This window comes from Lytechinus variegatus, chromosome 4 (genome assembly GCF_018143015.1).
Source record: "Lytechinus variegatus isolate NC3 chromosome 4, Lvar_3.0, whole genome shotgun sequence".
In the NCBI taxonomy this organism is placed as follows: domain Eukaryota; kingdom Metazoa; phylum Echinodermata; class Echinoidea; order Temnopleuroida; family Toxopneustidae; genus Lytechinus; species Lytechinus variegatus.
Genome location: NC_054743.1, coordinates 31,855,362 through 31,883,322, shown reverse-complemented (window position 1 = coordinate 31,883,322; position 27,961 = coordinate 31,855,362). Strand labels below are relative to the sequence as shown.

General features: G+C 36.0%; 1 protein-coding gene and 2 non-coding genes across 4 annotated transcripts in view; 2 read left to right on the top strand and 1 right to left on the bottom strand.

The window, feature by feature from the left end:
- Positions 1-19,380, top strand: part of LOC121413850 (transient receptor potential cation channel subfamily A member 1 homolog) — a 45,493-nt gene extending 26,113 nt beyond the window's left edge. For both annotated transcript variants that reach the window (XM_041606821.1, XM_041606822.1), the window contains exons 7-24: positions 544-760; positions 1,285-1,462; positions 2,015-2,109; positions 3,233-3,379; positions 3,944-4,055; positions 4,453-4,589; positions 7,065-7,174; positions 7,593-7,724; positions 8,434-8,567; positions 9,715-9,875; positions 10,562-10,733; positions 11,406-11,543; positions 12,114-12,222; positions 13,085-13,176; positions 13,778-14,008; positions 15,465-15,533; positions 17,582-17,767; positions 18,808-19,380. In XM_041606821.1, the coding sequence (XP_041462755.1) occupies positions 544-760; positions 1,285-1,462; positions 2,015-2,109; positions 3,233-3,379; positions 3,944-4,055; positions 4,453-4,589; positions 7,065-7,174; positions 7,593-7,724; positions 8,434-8,567; positions 9,715-9,875; positions 10,562-10,733; positions 11,406-11,543; positions 12,114-12,222; positions 13,085-13,176; positions 13,778-14,008; positions 15,465-15,533; positions 17,582-17,767; positions 18,808-19,212 (2,825 nt within the window). In that variant the 3' untranslated portion in view covers positions 19,213-19,380. The remainder of the gene's footprint in view (positions 1-543; positions 761-1,284; positions 1,463-2,014; positions 2,110-3,232; positions 3,380-3,943; positions 4,056-4,452; positions 4,590-7,064; positions 7,175-7,592; positions 7,725-8,433; positions 8,568-9,714; positions 9,876-10,561; positions 10,734-11,405; positions 11,544-12,113; positions 12,223-13,084; positions 13,177-13,777; positions 14,009-15,464; positions 15,534-17,581; positions 17,768-18,807) is intronic.
- Positions 6,285-6,356, bottom strand: TRNAD-GUC. Its single transcript has one exon. It is a non-coding gene; the product is annotated as a tRNA-Asp (tRNA).
- LOC121414556 lies at positions 14,960-15,121 on the top strand. The gene has a single exon (XR_005969867.1). It is a non-coding gene; the product is annotated as a U1 spliceosomal RNA (small nuclear RNA).
- Positions 19,381-27,961: the final 8,581 nt, after the last annotated feature.

Sequence of the window (27,961 nt, the reverse complement as noted above, 5' to 3'; positions counted from 1 at the left end):
CATAAAAAAATAAATTAGATGCAGTTTTACCTATTTCACATTTATGCTTGAAAATTGATGAAATAAATGTTGAGAGCAGTTAAGTAGACACCATGATTTATATGTCTGAATATTGCGAATAGATCATAAATTATGGTAAACTGTGAAATAATCATATGATCACTGTGTTAATCTGAAATAAGATTGAAAGCAGATGCATATTCTTTTATGCATCAGAATGTGTTTTTTTTCTTTAAAAAAAAATCATGAAAAATATCACTTCTTTTTTATTTTTTTAAATGTAGGTTTTCCGTGACGTTATCATACTTTGATACAACAAAATAACAATGCTGAACAGCCTATACATTTATACAATAAATGTAAAATATAATATAGTAAGCATTCTCAATTAATTCGCTACATGATCTTGAAGTGCATAAAACGGACATGGTTGGACATGGTTGGAAAACTTTTACAGAAGCAGAATGCTACAGTTTGTATTCTGTTATTTTAACATAACTTTTAAAAATTATTATTATCAATTACATGTGATATAATTCATAGGAACCGATAATGATAGTCAGCTGGATCTGCTGAACTTAGAAGGGTCCAACCTGGACACGCCCCTCCACACAGCCTGTGCAGGGGGTCACCTCCACATCACAAAGCTATTGGTCGAGAGAGGCGCACTGGTAGAAAGCCTCAACTGGGACATGGCCACGCCCCTCCATCACGCATGCGCAAACAATCACTCCGAGGTGGTGAAGTACCTCATTGAAAAGTGAGTAGATGTAACATTCAATGAATCAATGAGTTCATTATTCCGGGTATTTTCTGCCATTTTATGCAATGATTTGTTCTAAATTATAATAATTATGTAAGCTCTATTGCAATACAACTTTTTTTTTAATCTTGTGTTGTTATTTTTCCCCGCGGGTTCTAGCTGCTTATATTCATTCTGCATGCAATATTAAATTCACAAAAAGAAGCAAATGATAGCACTTCTATCAAAAATGTTTTCAAACGTTTTACGATGATAATTGATCGGGAGCTCAACGCATTACCATATATTGTGTTCTTTCACAAGTAACACACTTCTTTTTTCAATATAAAAAAATATATAACAATATGATTTATTATGAATTAGGAACTGTCTGAATCGATAAAGTTCTTTTGGAGGTTTACAAAAGGTGTTTGAATAGATGTATATAGAGGCTCGTCAAATATAATTGAATAATTGAATGTACCCCCTTTTAATTTCTTTGTTGATGCTTATTATTATACATGATTGTATATCTTTTTTAGAGGAGCCGATACGTCTGTACGGGACGAGCTCCATTTCACCCCGCTCCTTACGGCAGCTGATGGGGGTAATATTGAAACGCTCCGTGTTCTCCTGGAGGAGGGGGCGGAGACAGGAAACCTTGGAGAGCTGGAGCTCTTCCATTGGACAGTGACGGAGAATAAACCAGATGTACTTAAGGTAATAACAATTCAATTGTTTTCCTTGGAGAGTTTTGTGGGTATATAATAAGTTATAATAGATCATCACGGTGAACCACACATTGTTCAAATCATTCATCTTTTTATACCATAAAAACTACAGACGTGCAAAAGGGCTGGGCAAAAATTGTGAGAGATTGTTGGTCAATATTTTGACCAACTGTTGATTAAACAGTAGATATCATTTTTTACCGAAAGTTGGTTAAAATTGAATCTGCCAAACTGTGTGGTTAATAAAGCTTACAAATGAACTAATAAAACAGTTTGCCTGAGAAATATAGAGAACGAAATGCCAAACTTATTTTGAAGAGAATGTTTACTCTAAACGTTTTCTCGTCACGGTCGTTGGTTTATCGTTGGAGTGTTTGATCAGTGTTTGTTTGTTTGTGGATTTTTTTTTATTTTTAAAAAGCCTTTCCCCAATGAATGAAAACACATTGGATTTAATCGGTTTAAATGAGAAAATATTGTATTTGGTGGCAAATATACAAAAGTATCATCATCTACTTTTTTTCTTCTTTAACTTTACTAGCTTCTGTTAGCTCATCGCTCGGGGGTACATGTTATAGTAACAGATGACGAGATAGCTAAACTCATTCTACCAGCCGCTACAAGTGGATGTACAGGGTAAATAATAACGGGAATTTGTCGGAAATTGTGCACACCTCCTGAAAGAAAAGTTCAATTTTGTACCATAAATGCACCACTGCACAATAAAAACGCTGTTTATTATATAGGCCTCACGGTATTTGCTTACACAGTTTAAACAAGCGTATAAAATCTTAAACAAAAAAGTCTAATTTTCAATAATTAATTACCATTAATTTAAACAAGGTTTTTTTAACTGTTAAACAATTACTACTTTAAGGTTCATATATAGCGGTGTGTAACATTTTAAACAGCGTTTATATCAGCACCCTTTTATGTTCAAATCTTGCACCAAAAGTGGAAAAATGCAACAACAAACATGACAAAAAAAAACAGTTTTCGGTCACTCGATAGCATTCAACCTAAAATGCGCATCTTTGCATATTTTGGGTGCATTATTAGCCTTTTTACTAGTTAGTGTGAGAAATAAATTAATATGTAGGATGGGAATAAAAGAACAGGGCGTTTATTCTCCAGTCATTATGATGTGCATCACCGTCGAATAATGTCACGTCTTATTTTCTCTACATTATGTTTGTTTTGTTTATTTTACTTGCGTGAAACGGACATGAAATAATTCTATTGGTATATCACATTTCTGATTTATGTTCCTTTTGTTCAGCACACACGGAAACTATTGCTCATTTATTTTGGGAATGTCCCCTTACTCGTCGATTTTTAGATGATTTTGAAAAATACACTCTTAAAAGTGAAATAAAATTATCTTTTAATGACTTTGTATTTGGCATACCAGCTGGAAATTCTTCTTTTAATTTTGATATTTTATATGCCAAATATTAATATCTTTTCAACTAAATGTTTAAAAGGAAACTTATCATTCTCATCATTTCAAAAGAAATTAAAGTATCAGCATGAGATAGAACGAACTATGCACATGCAACAAAATAAGTTTATTGTATATCTTGATGAATCGAGGCACATCGAGCTTATTTAAATTATGTATTGTGTATATGTATGATATTGAGTTTGATGTACCACATACATTTTGCATATGTTTATATGCGTTGTGGAGAAATATTGAATAAAGAATTTCTTTGAAAAAGAAAAAAAAAATAATTCTATTTTGATAAATTATATTCAGGATTGTTTCTGAGCTCATTCGATGGAAGAAGGAAACGATAAATAGAAAAGATGAATTAAATAACACACCCTTACACCTTGCCGCTGCATCAGGATACGATATGACCGTCCAAGAAATTGTCAAAGCTAAAGGAAACGTTCAAGCCAGGTAAATAGTTAAGTTTCTTTATCGAAATTACCCTCCCCCTCCAAATAATGACAATAATAATAATTATGATAGTAGTAGTAGTAGTAATAATGATAATGATAATAACAATGATAATAATAATGACAATGATAATAATAACAATGATAATAATAATAATGATAGTAACAATAATAGTAATAATGATAAATACATAAATAAATGAAATATATTAATCAATTAATAAATGAATAAATAAATAGATAAATGAAATATTTTTGAAAATAAATGAAAAAAAATTACATTGAACAACAACATATAAATAAAATAATAAATGAAACATAAAACAACAGCTTAATTTTGAATCCAGGACCTCCATAATACCGACCGGATTTTTTATACCGCCAAGCCATCTGAATCATTTTTGTTTCACCTTTTTGACTAAATATTACAAAACTGACAACCAACTATTATTTGATTACAAGTTCGACTGAAACTTAAAATCTTTTACATTTAAATGTTTTAAGTTTGACGAAATATCGAATGATTGACATTGCACATATTTAATTTTATTCTAACTTGCAATAGAAACTCGCATGGTCAGATGCCTCTTCACTTAGCTGCATCAAACGGATGGAGTCGGACAGCAGAGGTGTTATTAAAGGCTAAGAGTACTGTAGATCCAGTTGATGGAAAGGGGGTAAGGACATGAGTGTTAAAATTCTTAGATCCTCATTTCCCCTCTTCTATTATATTTTCCACTTGGGCTTTCATTATCCGGTAATACCATATATACCCCGATTAAACGCAACTTAATTTTCAACCAATCAAATCGCGCATGTAGGACTTCAATGCACTTGATTTTAATACTCTTTGTTCAACCGACCCCAGGGATGTAAGCTTATCACTTTATACATAATTCACTAAAGACCTTCCCATGTTGTAATAAGGTTTACTGCGCCAAGTTCGACTTGGAGATTAAATATCTAATATCCCAGAATCACCATATGATATATAGTGTAAAAATTGGGTCAGTTGGTTGTGCATCATTATATGAACCTACATCACTGATTTATTCATCAATTTATCATCTTTAGAACACACCTCTCCATCTCGCCGCCATTAATGGCCAACTCAAGATCATGAAGTTACTCTTTTCACGTGATGCTGACGTCACATTCAAAGACTGGGAGAGCATGAACTGTTTGGACCATGCCATCAAGCATGGTCATGAGTAAGTTCCTCGGAAAGTCTGTAAAAATTGATGATAAACGTATGATATAGATGTTTATCGTAGTATGATTCAAATAATATGATTCGAGATTGAAACAAATAAAAAAGGGCAAAAGCTGAATGAAGGTCGTTTCAGCCAGCGTCTGAATCTGTCTAAAAAGCAAATATTCCTTGGCGGGAATTCGAACATTTCGAGAGACATGCAGGCAGAGATACCTAACACTTTCATGCAGGGGCGTCGATCCATTTTTCAGATTGGGGGGCAAAATCATGAATCAACGTTCCAAAGGCGCTCGATCATACGAAACACCCATACACACAGGCATATATATATATGAGTCATGGGATACAGACACGTATCTCACCAACAAATTAATGCGAGCGCGAAGCGCGAGCTGAAAATTTTGATAGGTCGATCTGAAAAAAATGACAGTTTAATGGACGTTTTTGATAAAGAACAAGATATATCCAACAAAAGATCATTGCAAATCGAAGCGGTAGGCTTTTGCTTATTTTTTTTTCTTTTTCAAAGAAAGTCTTTATTCAATATTTCTCCACAACGCATATAAACAAATGCAAAAAGTATGTGATACATCAAATTCAATATCAGACATATACACAATACATAATTTAAATAAGCTCGATGTGCCTCGATTCATCAAGATATACAATAACCTTATTTTGTTGCATGTGCATAGTTCGTTCTATCTCATGCTGATACTTTAATTTCTTTTGAAATGATGAGAATGATAAGTTTCCTTTTAAACATTTAGTTGAAAAGATATAATATTTGGCATATAAAATATCAAAATTAAAAGAAGAATTTCCAGCTAGTATGCCAAATACAAATAAATTGAAAGATAATTTTATTTCACTTTTAAGAGTGTATTTTTCAAAATCATCTAAAAATCGACGAGTAAGGGGACATTCCCAAAATAAATGAGCAATAGTTTCCGTGTGTGCTGAACAAAAGGAACATAAATCAGAATGTGATATACCAACAGTTTTCAAGTACTTTTGTTTATTTTGGCTATTTTTTTTCATCTAAACATTACTACACTGTAAACGATATTGCGAATTGTACACTCTTTCCACAAAAATTATAAATCTGATTTATAATTTTTGTGGAAAGAATGTATTCTCTTATAAACGATGGTTTATGATTCCAATATCAAAGGATGATTCATCCTTTGATATTGGAATCATAAACCATCGTTTATAAGAGAATACATTATTAAACATCATTTATGTTTCAAACATTTTGGTTCAGCGAAACAATGTACAATTCAAAATAAAAAGTTTTTCGGTTTAAACAAACAAAAAATCACGACGAAATGAAAGAATAATCAGTTTATTGATCTTCCCATCAGAGGCGGATCCAGGATTTTCCAGAAGGGTGGGGGCACATTTTTCCGAGGAAAAATTTGACCACCCCAAAAAATTAAGAACATTGTGTCCCAGAAAAAAATTCAAGCAAAAAGGAAGGGTTTTCACTTTCAAAAGGGGGAGGGGCACACTTCTGTTTGAACGGCATTTTTGCATAACAAATTTTCATTTTGTTTCTCAAAGGGGGGGGGGCACGGGCTGACTCTGCCCCCCCCTCCTGGATCCGCCAGTGCCTCCCATGGACATTATTCATGCTCAGGCCGCCGGAGGCGACTTGCTCCATGTTGTAAGTGTAAGGAGAAAAAAATAACTCCTTGGCGGGGAATCGAACCCCGGTCTTCCGCGTGACAGGCGGAGATACTTACCACTATACTACCAAGGATTTGTTGTTTGAAGGTTTTCCATTGTTCCGTAGTATGATGCCTGTCTGAATTTGCCTCCAAGATGACAAATTCATGTGTCCACTGTAAATGTGCAATTGAATTCAATAATTGATTCATAATGATATAAACTTAAATCTATACCATATACGGTACTGAATTTTATTTTTAACGATTGATATTTCGTGGGTATGTGCGTTTTAACAAGCCTTTTTATGGCTATTTTGTGCATGCCCGATTTCCATTCATTATTTTGTTCATCTATATTTTTATAATCATGTGCCAACCATAATTTTATCATTACCACTATTTGTTTCAGTTATGTTTTGTTGATACCTTTGCTTTGTTTCATGTTATTTATTTTTTCTTTGTGTATATATACTTTTGTTCTCATTTTGTTTTTAATGAATTTGGAAATAAATACTGAATTGAAAAAAAAATAAATGAAATAAAATAAAATAATTGTTTCGTTTCAAATATCGTCGTTATGCAAATTCATCTTTTTGTAAGAGATGAAAAAAACAAGCGGGGGCGGATTCAATCTGAAGGATCGAGTTACTAATAATTGTTTTTTTTTTTAGACTGAATACACGTTTCATAATTCATTTCATTTCTTTACCCTCGTCAGAGGGCCAGTTCACCCCCCCCCCTCCCTTCGCTTCACATCGGATAAGATACATTTCATTTTTAAATCTTATTTTGATTCATAGAGCTGTGGCGATGCTGATTTTGAACCATGATCGGTGGTGGAAAGTTTTATGTTCCTCAAGAACAGAAGAATCCACAACGCCAATGAGAGAACTTATAAGGAAAATGCCAGGTAAATCAGATTTAAATCTATTTGTTGTTTAGTCATAATAATACATATCTTTTTGGAGTGTTGTTTTCCTGGATCTAATGTATTTGGTTCTAATTATTTTGTATCTATTATAATATTCTTTTCTTTCCTGGGATCACTCGATGATAAGTTTACACTACATGAATATCTCTTAATCATGTTAATGAAGTTATGTAGGGCAAGCCTACAAAACGCTTTCAGTGTTGTAGGGGGGAAAAGAGATTAAATATCGGTACCAGTATTTCATATATATAGAATCGTAGCAGAAATGGTAGTGGTACAAGATGATGACTTTATGAATTAAAACAAAACAATTTTAATTTTTTTTATCATAGAATTTCGAGAAGATTGTTTAGCTTTATAATGCGTCAACTCAACTTAACGACTTATTCGTTTATAGGTGTTGCGGAGAAAGTACTTGATAAATGCGTAACCGTGGTCAAGGACCAGCGCGCATCTGGCTATGAGGAGATCGAATTCAACTACGAACTCATCGACGATGCGTTTGCAGAATGGATGCATCAACCAATTGGTATGCGCTTGCCTAATTACTTACTCAAATTGTTAATAACATCTTTTGAGAATTATGATGATATCGTTTCATAGTTTAATTCATTCTTTGAGGCGATATGATAACTGTATAGAATTAATTGGCGGTAGTACTTTCTTAAAAACGCGCCTCTCTGTCTCTTAACCCAACAACCCCCCCCCCCGCCCCCCTCCATCTCTCTCTCTCTTTGTCTTTTATTCTTTTGTTTTCCTCTCTCTTTCTTTTCTCTCACCATCTTAACTATTTTCCCCTTTCTCACATTTCCTCCCCTCTCACGTTGTATCTTCTCCAATTCTCTTCCTCTTTCGTTTTACGGGTCGTTCTAATGATGACATGATCAGAGCTAGTGATTACACTGTAAAAAAAACCCCTGATTTTACAGAAAAATAAAAGAAGATTTTGCAGAAAGCAATACCAGAATCATTCTTTAAATTCATGAAACAGGAATTTTGCTGCAATTTAACAGGTCTGTTAGAAAAAGGGGAAAAGAGTGTTTTATTTAAGGAAATTTGTAAGATTACACACACCAAATACCAATTTCCTGTAAGATTACGCAATCTGGTAAGATTACAGGTGTTCTCGAGACTCTGCTGCAGGAACTTCTTTTAGTTTAAGGATAAATTTTCTAACAGTGTATAAATGGCCAGCTAATTTTTCATAATAATATGTCTTTCACCTTAATCATGTTTAGCACAATCTGATTCACCGAGCCCCATCCAGAACAAACCTAAACCCTTCTCAAACGACGGTGTTCTCAGTCACGGTGCTGTGCCGTACACCAAACACTCAAACACCTTGACAGACAATCATCCATTACTTATCATGGTAAGTTAACACCTTGTTTCCATAGAAAAATATAAACACCAATTATCAATTTTATTATTCAAAAGAACAATGCTTTGACACTATACTCCAACAAACAGAAGTGTTAACAATCGGCAATCATCTTTAGGTTGTTAATTTATTATGATAACCGACGATCTATCGAGGGGGTTTCAGACTCGCCTCCACTCACTACACGGATGCGCGTCCGGGGTAGAGGGAATTAGTCGCCCATTGTTATTTTCAAGTAGTGAAATTCGGACGAGAAAAAAAAAGAAAGAAAGAAAAAGATAAGCGAAAGAAATGATCTAATTGACAAGAATGGCGTGTTTGGATCGGCTTTGAAATACCCTTACAATTCAACTGATTAAAAAATACATAATCTTCAGGTACACCCACCCCACCCCTCATTAAAATAGCAAGCGCCGCCCTTCACCCCCTGACTGCAACAATCCACCCATTACAAAATAAAGCTCAGTTAATTCATACTTGCTCACTTAACTCCCATACATCAAAATCTTGATAAAAATTTTTCATATCATTGCTATCAATGAATATTTGAAAATTGTTGGTTATTTACAATTTGATTTGTGTTCCTTTTGTTCAGAACACACTGAAACTATTGCTCATTTGTTTTTGGAATGCCCCGTCACTCGTCGGTTTTTAGTTGGTTTTGAAATACATTCTTAAAAGTGCAATTAAGCTATCTTTTAATGATTTTGTATCTGGCATACCAGTCGGAAATTCTTTTAATTTTCATATTTTATATGCTAAATATTACATATTTTCTGCTCGATGTTTTAAAGGTTATTTATCATTTTCCTCATTTCAAAAGAAATTAGAATGCCAACATGAGTTAGAACGCACTATGAATATACAAGTTTATTGCAGATATTGACAGATCCAGGCACGTCGAATTCATTTAAATTTCTGTTTTTCTATAATAGTCATGTATGATATATTTGTTATGCATCACATGCATATTGCTTTTGATTATATGATTTGTGGAGAAAAGATGAATAAAGTCTTTCTTTGAAAAGAAAAGAAAAATCTTGATCATTACACTGAAAATAAATCACCATCAGCAATCATTCATTAACATATTAATTAACCCATTTTAACCATGCACCCCCCCCCCTCAACCATGCAGGTATCTTCCCAGCGGGAGAAGCTGCTTGCCCATCCCCTGGTCTCCAGTCTCCTTGACCATAAATGGAGGACGGTTGGTAGGAAGCTTTACTCCGTCTCGCTCGCTCTTTACATGCTCTTTCTCACCGCTCTCACGGGTTACATTGTCGTCACGCCTCCCAGGTAAGGATGCTGTTGCCATGGAAACTCATTTCAGGGAACGGATGGGTCTAGTAGTGAGTACTGAAGATAGAATTGAATTGAATTAAAAGTAACGTGATGTTTTGGTGAAGATGGGAAAATGAAATGGACAAAGAAAAGACAAACTAGGTTGACATTGATCCCGTCCATCTTGTCTTTTTTGACTGCAAATTATCATTTTAATCACTTTCATTTTGAAGTTCTGCCAGGTGTGTCTTAGATATTCTTGTTTGTTTTAATCGTTGCAACATTCTATAATTCCTACATAATAATTATAAGCAGTGATGTTTCGATATGATCCTTTTGGGACTCGTTTTCAGGCTTTTGTTCGTATATTTTTTTTTACTTCTTTGCTCGTTTTGTGTCTCCTTCTCTCCCATTCTGTCATTTTCTTTTTCGCTATCTTACTTCGTCTATCTGCACCACGTTTATCTTCGCCCCCTCTCCTCCTCTATCCCCTCCACCCTCCCTTTCTCCACTCCCCCTTTCTCCCCCTCACCCGCCCCTTCCCTCTACATCCCTCTCTCACCCGCTCTCTCCGTATCGCCCTTCCCTCTCTCCTCTCCCCCTATCCGCCCTCTCCCCTCCATCACTCTCTCCCCGCTCTCTCCGTATCGCTCTTCCCCCACCCTCTTTCCTCTGCATGCCTCCTCTCTATCTCTCTCTAGATACTACATCAAGAACGCCACAGTGACGGAGAATGGCGAGAGTTATGTGGAATGGTACGTGGATGGAGAACAACAGTGGACCCGCGGATTTAGTCAATTGACTCTGTTTCTCTTCGGTGAGATCGGGCCATGGATTATCCTAGGATTATCAGGGATTAATCTCCTCAGAGAAGTAAGAATATTGATTAATGTATTAGAAGATTGATTAAAGAATATCGTTATTCATAATGGTGTCCTGATTGATACGGAAATTAAGAAATATTATTCTGTGGCAATTTTGTAATAGTATTCCCTTTTATTTACAGTTGTCAGCATACTATTCTTAATTTCATCCGAAAATAAGAAACCTGACTTTTTAAAGAGTTGAGGGTTTGTCTACCGGAAGGAATCTTTGGTTTATTGAATCAAATAATATTTTGCCGTCTGTGACATATATTGAATGTTCTTTGATCCAATGGGTTAGTTGATTATTGAGTGAAATAATAATAGGAGAAATTCGAATATAAAATCCAAGAACAGTCCTCCAGGATGATTCATTTAAACTCTTATTATCATTAGTTACAAGACTGAGTGGTTTTTTTTTCTTCAAGTGAGACATTTGTTGATTTATTGAAGCACGGTCCCGGGTGAGAAAGTGGTCTACGTATTTATCGATGGATATATTTACTGGTTGATAGGTTTTTTTAATTTCATCGATGTTTGGTTGGAAGGATTAACAGATGGATTGATAGACATATAGCCCGATATGTTGATTGGGTGATTGTTTGGTTGGCTTTATTTTGTATAAACGGATCCAGTAAATATTTTTTTAATCATTGTTCTGGATTTTTTCCCATCTTTATAGTTATGCCAGGTTGTTTGGCAGCGACAGTCATATCTAAACTGGGGTAACTTCTTGGAGGTATCACTTTACATTCTTGCTATTCTTCTTGTTCTACCTGTGAGTGGGGTCAACTACAACCATACCATCATGATCAGAGAGGTATGTCCCCATGTGCCCCTTTGCCCCCCCCCCCCCCATCCCCCTATCGTGTACTTGGATAATACACCCTACTCATATCTGACCACGCACTTCAGCTGATTGCACATGAGGCAATCCCTCTTTCATGGCCTTACGCAGCGGGGGACAAAGCTAGTTGCCCCCCCCCCTCAGAAATTTTGAAAACTTGCAATTTTTACTGAAAAATTTTCACAAAATTCACCCAAAGTGTGTACGAAATCCTTTAATTTCACTTAGGTAAATAAAAAGCGCCCAATGACAAGTTCAGTTGCTTTACTCCCTTGCTTTCGAGTTTCCTCAAAAATTTTAGGACTCTTGCCCCCCTCGGAAAAACTATTTCTTCTGCGTGCAGGTATGCACCCTTTCTCATTATTCTTGGTCCGGAGAGAACCAGTTTACAGAATGCAATTGTATAAGAAAATATCACGATTTAACTATCATTATCAAAACTGATGTCAGTTTGCCGTGGGAAGATTTCTTGAACATGTTGAATAACCATGCACTTTTCAAAAAAGATATTTATTTTGTTTTTGAATTTCTACCTTTTACCAGGCATGGCAATGGCAATGTGGAGCCGTTGCCATCTTCGTAGCATGGCTCAACTTTATTCTATTCATTAGAAGATTCTCAACGATAGGGATCTACGTCATCATGTTTACATGTAAGCGAAAAATAACTATTATATATAGGATAAAGTACGGAAATGATAATGCGAGTTATTTTCTATACGATGTAAAACTGGAGAGATGATGATGAAGTAAAGTTGGTAACGATTATTGTATCCCGAAGAATTGTTAAAGTAGTTAAAGAACTTCCAGGCTACCCGTTGCAGAAAAAATCTCAATCCAGTCGCAAATGCAACTGAATTTCAACCAACCAGAGACGCGATCCAAAACGCAACTTTATTTTAATCCAATCAGAGACGCAATTACAAACGCAATTTCATTTTCAACCAATCAGAGACGTATATCCAAAACGCAACTTCATTTTCAACCAAGCGATCAGAGTCGCGATCCATACGCAACTTGACTTTCAACCAATTACTAGTAGATGTGGGCATAGCTAGGGACTTGCGTTTGATTGTTAAATTATAGAGATAACACTTTTGAAGGGTGTATTTGGGGGAACGTATCACATTGCTCGGGCTAATAATGTTTATTGTACACCATGCATTATTCCTTGAACATATACTTACCGAAACTTGAAGCTTTAGTATTTCTTTTTTCTTTTCGACTAAAGCTCGTTATTCTAAAGACTCGTAAATCCTAAAACGAAAGTATGGTCCAATTATATAAATTTCGGAGGCTCGATATATAGTTCATCGTGGGTGAATAAACCCTATTCCCAGAAATAATGAACCTTCAGAATTTTAACGTACTGTCGATTTCAAAATAAGTATGAAACACGCTTAAGGTAAATTCCTTGATTTAAATACTTGGATTAAGAAACGAGGAAATTATACAGTGAAAACTATTATTTTGAATAAAATCTGATTTCAATTCCATTTTTATCGCGAACTGTAGACATATTGCGGACATTTCTGAAGATCGTCATCCTACTTGTTTTGTTTCTCGTTGCTTTCGCACTGGGTTTCTATTCTCTACTTATGAATCAGGTAAGTAGATATTATATGAAGTATTGCAATGTCTATTCAATCTCAATATCATCACGGTATTGTTGATCAATATTAAGTCAAATTTAGGTTCAGGGATTGTTTCTCACTTAATATTGGGCGGGGAGGGGCGCTTCTCCATGTTGGATCGGTAAATAATTTTGTAGAGGGGAGTGGTAATATTATAGGAGAGAGGACTATTTTCATGTTTGCGTGCTTGTCAGATATTTTAGGAACTATTTGGTGCTATGCTATTAAATAAACAGAAGGGGGGAGAAGGTTTTACCAGAAATATTCTGTAACTGTTATAACACGAAAGCTTCTGTAATTTGACACAACATGAATATTAAAAACAGGTTTATTACAGGAAATTTGTGAAGTTTCATACACTTAATGCCTGTAATTTGACAAAATGTAAGATTGCAGGTATTCTCGAGACTCTGAGGCAGGAACTTTCTGTTTTCGTTTTAAGGATAACTTTCTAATACTGTAAAACAGCCGATAGATTTGAGGATATTTCCCATTCTATCTTACGATAACTTTTTATTGCTATATAAGCTATTTATGTTCATTTCCGCGTTCGAATCCCCTATTCACTCTACAGAATAGTTTTCATCAGCTGGAGTACTGCATAATGAAAGTCTTCACAATGCTGCTCGGCGAGTTTAACTACGATGATATATTCCACAGTCAAGATTACCTCGGTACAGCGAACACATTGGAAGGAGATGGAGAAAAGGATTTCTTTCTAACCAGTGTGTTTCATCCCGAACTGACGGCGATCATGTTCACTGTTATGTTGGTCGTCATGCCTATATTGTTTGGGAATCTGTTGGTGAGTTCCGCAACACCCACAATGCCACGTTATATACCTTTTCTATTTTATCCCTAGACGCTGAAACTACAAAGAACGGATTAAAAGGGTGGAAAAGGGGCTAAGGAGTGAGTGACAGTGTTTTCCACTCTTATTAATTCACTCCTCGTGTTATTTCAAGGATGATCAACCCAACCCCTCCCCACTGAATTTCAAAATCCTAGTTTGTTTCGTTGTTATAAAATTGACGAAAATGGTACACCAAATTCATCAAATTCAATTTAAAAAGTAAAGACAAACAAACGGCCCGGTGAACATCTGTTAAGGATGGCATATATACATCAATTTTTAGATAAACTTTATTGGAATCATAACTTAATACATCATATTCAAGCACATATAGAGAGTCTTTAAATACTGATTAGTGATGGGCTTTATATTTTCCTAGTATCGGTGTTGGTTGGAATTCCAAATTCAAAGCATGATTTTCCAGTATTGATATATTTATACGGCTTCAACTGATCTACTGCAAAGTCTTTGTTGGATACTGCAAATGGCATAAACTGCAGTGTTCATGAACGGACGACAGACGCACTTGTACTTGAGTGGATGCAATGCATGAATAGTGATTTATTGCCGCTGTGTGCAGCACGCTTTGGTGACGTCATGGGTCAAAGTCAAAGACTAATGAATATTCATATCCTGTTCGGCAAAACGAAAGCTTGCGGGCAGAAGTGCTCCAAAATTGTCATATTTTTCTATTTATTTGTCATTTTACAGGATGTGTTTAGAAAAAAAACATATGAAAATATATTATGTATATACATTCTAACAAATACATTTGCTTTAATTTCATTCTCCTGTGAAAATTTGAAAATATTCAGAAGAAATCGGTGAGGTTTGAATGAATCACTAACTGTTACATGACGATGCTTTTGATTTTACTAATAATTTTTTGAATTGCTTCTGAGCATACTTACCTGGCGCAGGGGTCGCATTGATCAAGAAGGATGCACCCCCAGGGCGAGGCTTGCCATTGCACTCCGGCTTGCTGAACCTTGCGATTCCCCCAAACGTGGGGAACTCGGGCGTATAATTTATGGTAGCGGAGATCTGCGTTCGCGCTATCTCCTACAATCTGAAATTAATGTAAAGAAAGTCATCAATTCCTCCTTGAAACACATTGAATTTTAAAAGTTTAACCCAATTGTTATTTAATTATGTCAGAAAGAGAGAATTGCCCTAATAGTGTAAGGGGGCACTGAAAAGCCAGTTTTTACTGTTAAAGGGGGTATTTTATTGCATTATTGTGTGCCATTGCTTAAATTTTCATTTCTATTGTCTGCTAATCAAAATAATGCATCAACATTTCAAAGCATTATTATATATATATATGCATATATTATATTATATTTAAGTTAAGCACTATAGTTATTGTTATTATTGTTGATATTATTATTCTTATTAATGTATACAGGTTGGTCTAGCGGTGGAAGACATTCATGGTATAAGGATGAAGGCGACCCTTCATCAGCTAGCTATGCAGGTAGGAAGTATTGGTAATGGTGGTAGTAGGATTTACCGAGTGAACTTTTTCCACACTGAAAAGTGAATTTCCAATAGTCCAACGTTTCCGTAAATCTGTAGTTTTTGTGTTATTTTTTAAAGTGAAATGAGGTCCAATGTAGTTAAGCCAGTTAACCCCAAAACGAAAAAAAAATCATTATTATTTTGAGGGCTCATTAATCCGAAAACGAAATGTGGTCTGTTATTCCTGATGTTAAAGAGTGCAGAAATGAAATAAGTTTTGTGTTAAGTTTATATTTTCGTACTAACGATCGAAACTTAATTGAATAGCCGATTTTTTTTATTTCCTTTAAACGAACTATCGGAACAACAAACCTTATATCAATATCAATGAGCCTATATACACTTAACACTCGCTTTGAATTAGTCACAAATTTTATGGGATTAACGAATCCCTTTTCCTTTGGACTATAAAAACGTGGTGGCGGTGGACTTACGGCGCAACGTTGTGGTGAAAGGTAGGGAGGTTGTGGACTGGTGGTGCAACGTTGTGGTGAAAGGTGTGGATGTTGTGGACTGGTGGTGCAACGTTGTGGTGAAAGGTGTGGAGGTTGTGGACTGGTGGTGCAACGTTGTGGTAAAAGGTGTGGAAGTTGTGGACTGGTGGTGCAACGTTGAGGTGAAAGGTATGGAGGTTGTGGACTGGTGGCGCAACATTGTCGTGAATGGTATGGAGTTTGTGGACTGGTAGTGCAACGTTGTGGTGAAAGGTGTGGAGGTTGTGGACTGGTGGTGCAACGTTGTGGTGAAAGGTGTGGAGGCTGTGGGCAGGTGGTGAAAGGTGCGGAGGGTGTGGACTGGTGGTGGAACATTGTGGTAAAAAGGTGTGGAGGTTGTGGACTGGTGGTGCAACGCTGTGGTGAAAGGTGTGGAGGTTGTGGACTGGTGGTGCAACATTGTGGTAAAAGGTGTGGAGGTTGTGGACTGGTGGTGCAACGTTGTGGTGAAAGGTGTGGAGGTTGTGGACTGGTGGTGCAACGTTGAGGTGAAAGGTATGGAGGTTGTGGACTGGTGGCGCAACATTGTCGTGAATGGTGTGGAGTTTGTGGACTGGTAGTGCAACGTTGTGGTGAAAGGTGCGGAGGTTGTGGACTGGTGGTGCAACGTTGTGGTGAAAGGTGTGGAGGTTGTGGACTGGGGTGCAACGTTGTGGTGAAAGGTATGGAGGTTGTGGGCTGGTGGTGCAACGTTGTGGTGAAATGTGTGGAGGCTGTGGACTGGTAGTGCAACGTTGAGGTAAAAGGTGTGGAGGTTGTGGGCTGGTGGTGCAACGTTGTGGTGAAAGGTGTGGAGGTTGTGGAGTGGTTTTGCAACTATGTGGTGAAAGGTGTGGAGGTTGTAGACTGGTGGTACAACGTTGTGGTGAAAGGTGTGGAGGTTGTGGTGCAACGTTGTGGTGGAAGGTGTGGAAGTTGTAGACAGTGGTTGTAGACTGGTGCAACGTTGTGGTGAAAGGTGTGGAAGTTGTGGACTGGTGGTGCAACGTTTTGGTGAAAGGTGTTGATGTTGTGTTCTGGTACGAAGTGCAACATTTTTGTGAATGTGGTAAGGATTGTTGACTGGTGGTGCAAGGTCGTGATGGTGAATCAATGTGATGGTGACTTCATGAAAATTGTGACAAACTCAATTTGCTAATTAGCTTCTAATAAAAAATCACTTTGTTTCCTGATCTTTTCGTTACTTGTACTTAAATGTACAATACGTACAATGAATCCAATGATTAAAAAAATTAGCTTGTTTACCGGTTCGATGAATTTAAATACCACACTTTAATCGAATCGCTAACTTCAACCCTGGATTTTACCATGTCCTAAACCTAACCTTCAACCCTATTGCAACCAAACCCTGCATCTTAGAAGAAATAAAACCCAGAGCATTATTGTCGCCGGAGCAAAATGTCATGTCACCTGTTTATCATGCAATATCAAAATAATGATAATAATTAGCCTCTATGAACAGTTTGGAAACGATTATTTTTAATATAATTCATGGTTTACTTTTCAAAAGGTGGACCTGGCAATGGAAGTACAACGGACTCTACCGCTCTTCATGTGGCGTTCTGCCATAGTGAGCAAGAAGATGATCAGTACCAAACCAAGCCGATTTCAAGGTGTTATGGGTTACATCCGACAGTTGAACGGAGAAAGCGATTTCCTGGAAAAGGCCACGCCCATTGCCAAAAAGCCTGACAAGGTAAGTCAAAATATCTGCACTAATAATTCTTTTCTTTTTCTCCTCCATAGTGATCAAGGCAAGGAAACATGGGAATCCACAGATTTATTATCTAATTTTAGTTGTAATAGAAGGCAAACATTAGTACACATTAATAAAAAAAATATTATTTCAAAGTGAGAACAAAGGGGTGTCTTCGAATATGAAGAATTATTTTATAAAATAACAAAATCCGATATGCCCTATACCATTCAAGATCCCAAGCTATTTGTTTTTTTACACATAATGTCGTTCTATCATGTTTATAATATATATATATATATATATATATATATATATATATATATATATAAATGTGTAAAGTTATACATGTACAACAGCTTTTGGCAACTCTTTTTTATTTAAATATTGTAAAGAAATGGATGAAGAGAACAATGGTAGGCGTAGCTTAAATCAAGGTTCCCCAGAGCTATCTACCCTTTGGAAAAATTGGTGATACCGAAAAAATGTCCCTGCCGGGAATCGAACCCGGGCCCCCAGCTTTGAACGCCGGTGCCTTAACCACTAGACCACAGAGACGGTTAGTAGCTAGGGCGAGCCCGATCCGATTGACCGTCAGATAGACAGATTTTCGACACTATACCAATTATATATTCCTTTGTCGGGTGAAGGTGAGTTTTGAACAATGACAAGCCGCCATGCCTCAGCTGGATCAAAGCTATTGCTTCGATACAGTACACATATGGGAGAAGAAATACAAATGTGTAAAGTTATACATGTACAACAGCTTTTGGCAACTCTTTTTTATTAAATATTGTAAAGAAATGGATGAAGAGAACAAGTGTCCCAACATAAAATATATATATATATATATATATATATATTTTATGTTGGGACACTTTGGCCAAGTCTGTTGTCAACATCTAAGTTATTCAAGGCCTCGAAAGCATCAAAATACAATCTTTTATGATTCTTCTATTTCCATGTTTTATCGATTTTTAAGTTAATTGCTCATTTTAGATTGTTCGCTTTATTAATTCTCTTCGTTATTCACTCCGCAGGATGTGAGCATTGATTCCAACCTCGCGACCATGGACAACATGAACGACCTCCGACATCGCCTTCGCCTCCTCGAAAAATCCATCCTGGAACTCAAGCGAGGTGGGTCCCGCCGTTACACCACCTCCCGACGGAACTCCTACAGGAGAGTGACGACACGGAGACGTACCGTCCGCCCCCAGCATGGAGCCACAAGTCCCACTGGCTCCTGCACGCCCCGACACGACGGGGAGGGATTGAAACCGGGAGCCGGTGGGGAGCAGGAGCTCCTGGATGTGGAGTTCGCGAAGATGGAGGAGCAACAGATCAAGTTGAAAGGCCAGCTGGATAAGATGGAGAGGATGCTGAAGACTCTGGTGACGCCGGAGCAGCTGGCGGCCGAGTACGACGATGACGACGATGATTAGGAGAAACAGACATAAATCAAACCCTTTTCAACAATGAATGGCATTCTGACACCCCTGTAAACTGGAGAATACTTACAATTAATTAAAGGGATGTTCCAGGCTGGAGATATTTATATCTCAATAAATAGAGTAAGATTAATTCACAGAGCAAAATGCTGGAAATTTGATCAAAGTTATTTAATTTTAAAGATTTGCATTATTCCGGTGAAACAGTACTAGGCATGCATGTCTTTATGAATATTCATTAGGTGGGCTGATGATGTCACATCCCCATATCCCCACTTGTTCTTTTGTATTTCATTATATGAAATTAGGTTTATTCATTTTTCTTTTACCAAGAACTAAAACAATTGGATTGACAAATGATTAAGTGTATCAACTGTTATTTATTGCCGCAACTTATTTCATCATAATGGAAACAATCATTTACAGATGTATGAAAAATGAAAAAAAAATGATTTCATGTAATAACATAAGAAAAAGGAAAGTGGGGATGTGAAAACATCAACCCAGTTAATATTCATGACGACTATATCTGTTTACACAAAATAGTGATAAACTTTGAAATTCAATAACTTCATTATTTTTTGTTATCCGATTTTGATTTCGGCATTTTGCTTTGTGATTTTTTTTTAATGGTTTGGGAGTTTTCGAAATTGAAAAGCACATTCCCAGAATATCCAACCCGTGCATTGTTACCCCCCTTCCCGTTATTTTATTATTTTTTTAAATGAAAAAGGGACCTTTTATGTCTGCCCTTTTAAGAAAGTATAAGAGCGTGTTTTTTGGGGGGAGGTCTGTGAGTTTGTTAAGTTGGGAATAATCATTTCTGATAAGATGTTAAAAGAATTGCCCCCCTTCCATAAAAGAACCTTTTTTTTCTAAAAACCTGTTGATTCTATCCATGCGTTAAATTACTACTATGTAATTTTTTCTGTTCAAATAAAATGTTAAATTTCACATCCAAAACCAGGCTACATGATTGACAAACAGTGCACCAAAATAATGATCACTAAACTTACTTCATATATTTAAGGCTTTTTTATAAGGTGTTTTGTTACAAAATCTCGTTTGCAATTGGCAAGTGTGTATTGGTATGTGGTTTTGCACTTTGACGGACACCTAAGTACATGCATGCAGTGTTACTCATAGTGATAAAGATTAAATAGAAATAGTTAAATACTGCATGTGTGAAAATCAGGGGCGTACACAGGGGGCGGTTACAGGGGTTCAAACCCCCTTAAGTTTTTTTTTATACCCATCCCCCCTAAAATTTGTGGTGAAGACATTTCATTCTTCTTTTTTTTTGGGGGGGGGGGTTGGAAACATTTTATTCAGCTTGAACACCCCCCCCCCTTTAAAGAATCCTGTGTAGTGTGTACAGCGCTACTGGTGAAAATTATGTGTTTTTATGGTCAAACAATCCCATTGACCGATTCACCTGAAAACCTATGAACCGAATCTTCTTATTTCGAGACCGACATTGGAAGGAATTATGCAAAGACCTGTCTATTCCTTAATTCGTACAGAAATCATTGCAACACTTACTGTATGAAGAAGAAATGTGTTTTTCTTTGTGATTTTTGTGTGTGTGCTTAATATACAGATAGTGATATTTTGTTCTTGTGGTCAATAAAATTTCACGTGCAATTAATTTCATTTCAGTTCTTTTCCATGTTCCTTTTCACTTTAATGGCTTATTGGAGAGAGAAGGGGGAGAGAGAAAGAAAGAAAATAATAAATTAATTATGATGATGATGATGATGAAGATGATGATTGTGAAGAAGAGGAAGAAGATGAAAAAGAAGGAAAGGAAAAGAAGTTGGAGGAAATGGATGAAGGAGGAGAAGGGAGAGGAGGAGGAGGATTATAGATAAACTTTACTGTCCAAAGTTTTGAAATATTTAAGGTTTTTAGGAGAAGCATGCAGAAAATGGTTCTATAAAGCAGTCCTGTAAAACTATTTGTGGTTCTATACAGAATCGTTTTTATACAAGCCGATCCAGGGGTACTGTTGATTGTGTGAAGAATTAACCTTTCAATTTGACTGGGTTCTTAAAGAACAAGTCCACCCCAACAAAAAGTTTATTTGAATATAAAGAGAAAAATCGAACAAGCCTAACACTGAAAATTTCATCAAAATCGGATATAAAATAAGAAAGTTATGACATTTTAAAGTTTCGCTTAATTTCCCAAAACAGTTATATGTACATCCTGGTTGGTATGCAAATGAGGAGACCGATGACGTCATTCACTCACTATTTCTTTTGTATCTTATTATATGAAATATGAAATATTCTATTTTTATCCTCATCGTCAAATAAAACAGTGATCAATTCCTCCCTGAACTTGTGATATTAGCATTGCTTAATACTATATGACTCAGTCAAGTCGGTCCCTATATTGTCATATCTGTAAAAATGAAATATTGTATAATTCAAACAATAAAAAACAAAAGAAATAGTGAGTGATAGACATCATCGACTGACTCATTTGCATGTCACTGAGTTGTGCATATCACTGTTTTGTGAAAAATAAGCGAAACTTTAAAATGTCATAGCTTTCTTATTCTGCATCCGATTTTGATGAAATTTTCAGTGTTATGCTAGTTTGATTTTTCTCTATTTATTCAAATCAACATTTTTCTAGGGTGGACTTGACCTTTAACAACATTAATATCCACGTTGTATAAGGGTTCCTAGAACTATTATTATTATAAAAGGACTGTTTAGAACCTCTTTTTGAAGAACATTAAAAGGTTCAAAACTCAAAAGAAAGATTCAAATTCCGATGCAACGAATATAACTTTTGCAAAAAAGCCAAACATTTTGTGTGTGTGAGAGGGGGTGGTGATTGTACGTCATCATGCTCCTCTCTCCGAAAAGTGGGGATGGCCCCCTCCAGCTGATATAGTTCCCAACGCCAGGATTTACGCCAGTGGAAGTGCACTTTTAGTTGCAAGAGCATTGGCTATTATTCATTACTTAATTAGATCGCAAAGTTCAGAGTTTATTTCTTAATTCAATTCATATTTGTTAACCCCCCGGCCCCCAAAAGTCAGGATTCAATACAGATTGTTAACTAAGCAAAACAAAAATGATTGCAGTGGTTATACACAACTCATGTACTGCGAAAAAGGTCCCAAGACATAGAGGGTGTGTCCTAAATTATAGTACACGATTTTTGTCAGTAAAGATTAAACAGAAATTATGACTGGAAATTATTCAACCTCCAAGGCCTCCAAGCCAGTAGCGGACCGTGACCCGGAGGAGACAAAGCATGGGGGGGGGGGGCACTGTATTGTTTGTGAACAAACACTTTGAGAGGCATAATTCAAAATTTGTGACTATAATCTGCCGTTCTGACACAAAAGTGAAGTGCCCCCCCGGATCCGCTCCTGCCGATAATCATAATTGATCAATGTTTTTAAACTAAGTCGAAAGGAGGAGGGGTTATCATACCAAGGAGCTAATTCTTGCTATTATACCGATTGTGCCCCCCGACCCCCTATGACCCAGCTTAATTGGCATAGCTAGACCTACGTGAGACTGGACCTGGAAGAGAACATTTGGAATATTGAATATTATGTTAAACTGTAATACAGATAGGTCCTATTAATTTTATTCTCGTCAGTTTTCCACTTCTTCACCCATATATTATATAGGGGGCGCATTTTCAATTGATTTTAATCTCCCTCGAATTTTTCTTATTTAACTGGGTAATTGATCGTTTGTTTTCCAAAAACGAAAGTCACAATTAATTGTTGTCAAATTCTCTTACGCGTGGTTTGATTTGTAATTGGAAAAGAATAAATATCCGGGATAAATATACAAACAGCCCCTGGCCAAAGATCGCTCGTGCCCAGAATTTCGATATATAATTTTTTTTAATACGTAGGGGAAGGCGGGGTAAGTTGAGCATAGGGGCAAGTTGAGCCACCAGCCCCAGGCCAATAATGAATGAGTCAGACATTGTGGTGGTGTCATGTATTGATGACCCATAGCATAACCCCTAACCCCACCACATTGTTTTCAACTTTGAAACAAAAAGTAGTTTTTTAGAGGGAAAAACATGAATTTCAGCCAAAAAAGTAAAAAAGAGTGTGAAATAGATAAGTGCTTTATAAACACACACGTCTTTAAATATAATAAAGACAAGATAACAACATTTTTAGTCTAGGTATGGATCTTCATTCTTGTCATAGTCTTTTATATGATGGATGCATAATAAATGTGTGGATACAAAATTATCGCACTAAGTTCGGACTGGGGTAAGTTGAGCCAAACAGCATGGGGCAAGTTGAGCCATGGTAATTCTTATGGTAATGTATCTTAAAAAACAAACAAACCATAAAAAACTGATTGGATTGAAATGCTGGCTGAAAGGAGCAAATCTACATGACTGCTCTTTTCCTTTTAAAGGATGTTAGTATTTATAGAGAATTAGCAAGTGAAAAGACTTAAAACAAAAAATTGACATGCTGGTTCTCCCCTCATACATTTTGTACATAGTTTTTGAGGCTCAACTTACCCCAGCAGGGGGCTCAAACTTACCCCATATATGGGGCAAGTTGAGCCATTTGACATCATTTTTTCCAAAGGTCACGATGACTTTCAGTGTGGGGATAGAAAGTTATATACAGGTGGAAAATATTTCAGAAGAATTAAATTTCAAGGCAAGGTACTTATTTTGACAAGATTATTAATCATATCAATTCTAACGTGCAAAAAGCAAAAACTGTCACAACTTACCCCGCCTTCCCCTACAGTATACAAATAGCGAATAGGCATGAGTGCGATGGTGCGAGATTTCGCATGAGGTGAAAGAAAGATGCTCTATTCAACGAGGCGTTAGCCGAGTTGAATAGAGCGTTTCTTTCTTTCACCGAATGCGAAATCTCGCACCATTGCACGAATAAGAATATTCGCTATTTGTGTTGTACAACGCCTCGGAATCTAGCGAAAATATGAAAAAACAAGAGTTTTTCCCTCCAGTAATCTATGAAAAGGGAGCAAAAATATTGAAAGCGAAAAGCAAAATCCCACAAGCCGGGCCCACAAGCGCACATGATCTTGGACAGCATTGCGCATTTAGCCAGCGGGCTGTACGCGCATTATCACCTTATTCAATGAAATCGCATTGTGACGTCACCTTCTAAAGCCGTGCAATGGTACATTTTGGACGGTACATTTTGGATGGTACGTCTTGTGTGCAACGGTACGAATGTGTGACATTCAGCCTCCCATTTGATCGCGTATAACAAGCTAAGTAGGCGTTGTACAATATACAAATAGCGAATAGGCATGAGTGCGATGGTGCGAGATTTCGCATGAGGTGAAAGAAAGAAACGCTCTATTCAACTCTTTGTTTCAACTATTCAACTCTTTCTTTCATCGAATGCGAAATCTCGCACCATTGCACGAATAAGAATATTCGCTATTTGTGTTGTACAACGCCTCGGAATCTACCGAAAATATGAAAAAAGAAGAGTTTTTCCCTCCAGTTATCTATGAAAAAGGAGCAAAAATATTGAAAGCGAAAAGCAAAATCCCACAGGCCGGGCCCACAAGCGCACATGATCTTGGACAGCATTGCGCATTTAGCAAAGAATGGGAAGGAGGATAAATACATAGTGGAGACAGGTGATGATCTCTTCCGCCTTGGATGGACTGAAGATCAGTTAAAGAAATTCTCACTGTCAAAATAGGAATTAGCAGGTACCATTCTATCTGATGATTTGGATTTGGGTTTGAATAATAACTTCAAGATATTAGGGCTAAATGTATGTGGTCTAAAGAAAAAACTTGATCTTGGTATACTAGAGTGCTATATAAAAGATTTTGATTTTATATGTTTATCTGAAACTAGATCTCAATACATTGACCTGCCACTGATTGACTATACGATGATTTGTAAAGAGAATAATGACAAATCTTTCCCACGTCTTGGTGGACACCATGGCTTATGTATCATTTTCAAACAATGTTTGAGAAATTATGTTGAACAACTAGATGTAAATGTTTTCAAAAGTGATTCTGTCCTTTGGCTCAAAGTGAATAAAGGTGCTTATGGCTTTGCTTTTATAATTGGTGCGGTATATATGCCACATGAAAATTCTAAATACTACGATGATGATTTATTTGAAGATATTATATATGATTTAATGAAAATTAATGGTACCCTGGGGTTGCCAGTTTGTTTGATAGGAGATTTCAATGCAAGATCAGGATCACTAATAGATTATATTGAAGATGATGACTCTACCTTTTCTGTTAATGTCATTTTGTCGGCAGATAATGCAGACATGCCCTCAACTTGTTCTTATCCACCAAGATCTAACGAAGACAAGTTTGTAAATGCTAACGGTCGCAAACTGATTAATCTATGTCAAGCTACTGACATGCACATTGTAAATGGCCGCTTTGGGCAAGATTTTGGTAAGGGTGCATTAACCTGCGCCGACGCAAGCACAGTTGACTATTGTATTGTCTCTGCAAATTTCATTGATCATATTGAAGACTTTACTGTTGATAACTTTGAAAAATGTCTGTCAGATAAACACAGTCCAATATTTGTTTCCATGAAATATGTTAAGAAAAAAATATTTCCAGAAGAGAAGAGTCATTACACCAATAACGATAATGATTCTCACTTGAAAAAGAAATATTATAAATGGAATTCAGAATTAACTCACACATTTGCAAACTCCTTAGATGAAGATGAAATAAACAAAATATTAGAAATGATAGAGGTTACTAGAAATATGCCCCAAACTAGTATTCAATCTGTCAATGATATAGTAAATCAAATAAAACAAGTATATTTTAAGGCTGCAACTCTATGTGGTATGTCACGGCAGAAAAAAACTGGCACGACTGTTACCACTGCATCTCCGAAAATGAAGCCTTGGTTTGATAAAGAATGTAAGAACTTGAGAAAGAATTTCTTAACATTAAGAAATAAAATTAAAAAATGTAGAAATGAAAATATGAAAATGGAAATGGAATTAGTTTTGAATACCTTACGCAAACAATACAAAACAGTTTTGAAGAAGAAAAAGTCAAAATATGTTTCTGACCTTCAGGACAATTTGAGGAAAGTAAAAAATAATAACATTGGCGACCTTTGGAAATATCTTAGCAAAGCGAATTCCAAGCCCAAGAATCGTGCAAATGTATCAATTGATTCTTTCAAAGATTTTTTTGAATTACTGAATAAAGGAGACGATGTTAAAAACAGACGCACTATAGATGAGGAATCAACACCTAATGAAGCAAATTGTTTCAGCCTTGAACTAAATTATCCAATTTTGGAAGAGGAGATAGAAAATCAATTAAAGAAGCTTAAAAATAACAAATCATCCGGTGATGATTTAGTATTAAATGAAATGATAAAGTATAGCAGCAAACCTATGATGAAACTGCTCACAAAGCTGTTTAACTTAATACTGGATTGTGGCAAAGTTCCCACAGACTGGACAATAGGTATCCTTTGCCCAATATACAAAAAGAAGGGTTCAGTGAATGAACCAGATAACTATCGTCCAATTACATTGTTAAGTTGCTTAGGTAAACTGTTCACATCTATTTTGAATAACCGAATTTCTTTATATTTTGATATTTGCAACCTGATGGGTGAAGAACAGGCAGGATTTCGTGAGGATTATTGTACTCTAGATCATATATTTACTCTTTACAGTCTGATAGATATTTATCTATCTCAAAAGAAAAGAATTTATTGCGCATTCATTGATTATAAGAAAGCATTCGATTCTGTAAAAAGACATTTATTGTGGTCTAAAATACTTAAGTATAACATCAATGGCAAAATTCTCAAGGTGATCCAAAATATGTATGAAAACGCAAAATCTTATGTTATGAGCAATGGACAACGGTCTGAGTTCTTTGAATGTAATATAGGAGTAAGACAGGGAGATAATCTATCTCCATTATTATTTGCAATCTTTATCAATGATTTTGACAATACATTGAGAAAAAATTGCAATGGTGTTAATTTACTTACGAATGGCCTGAAAGAAAAACTCCTCGAGAGAAATATATGTGTATATCTTAAGTTATTTACCCTATTATACGCTGATGACACCATTGTATTAGCAGAATCTGAAAATGATCTCCAAGAAGCATTAAATGCTGTCTACAAATACTGTGAAGATTGGTCGTTGAATGTAAATATACAAAAAACAAAAATTGTCGTATTCTCTCGTGGTAAGATCCGCAATTTACCCATCATTACTTTCAATAATCAACAGCTAGAGGTTGTTGATGAGTATACATATCTTGGAACAGTTTTGAATTATAATAACCGCTTTTCGAAAGCTCGGAAAAAACAAATAAGTCAAGCACAAAAAGCATTGTTCAGTTTACGTTCCAAATCAATAAAGTTGAGTTTACCAGTTGATATTGAATTAGAATTGTTTGAAAAATTGGTACTTCCGATTTTGTTATATGGAAGTGAGTTGTGGGGTCTTGAAAGTAATCTTCAAGATGTTGAAATGTTTCAAAGTCGTTATTATAAACGTCTTCTTCATGTGAGTAAATTTACTGCAAATTGCATGACATATGGAGAGGTCGGTAAACACAGTATCAAGAAACTAATTGAGTGCAGAATGTTAAACTTTTGGATTAAAATAATCGAGAGCAAAACATCAAAATTGTCCCATACTGTTTACGATATTCTGAAAATAATGTTTGATCTGAATATATATCGAAACCCGTGGCTAGTAAAAATA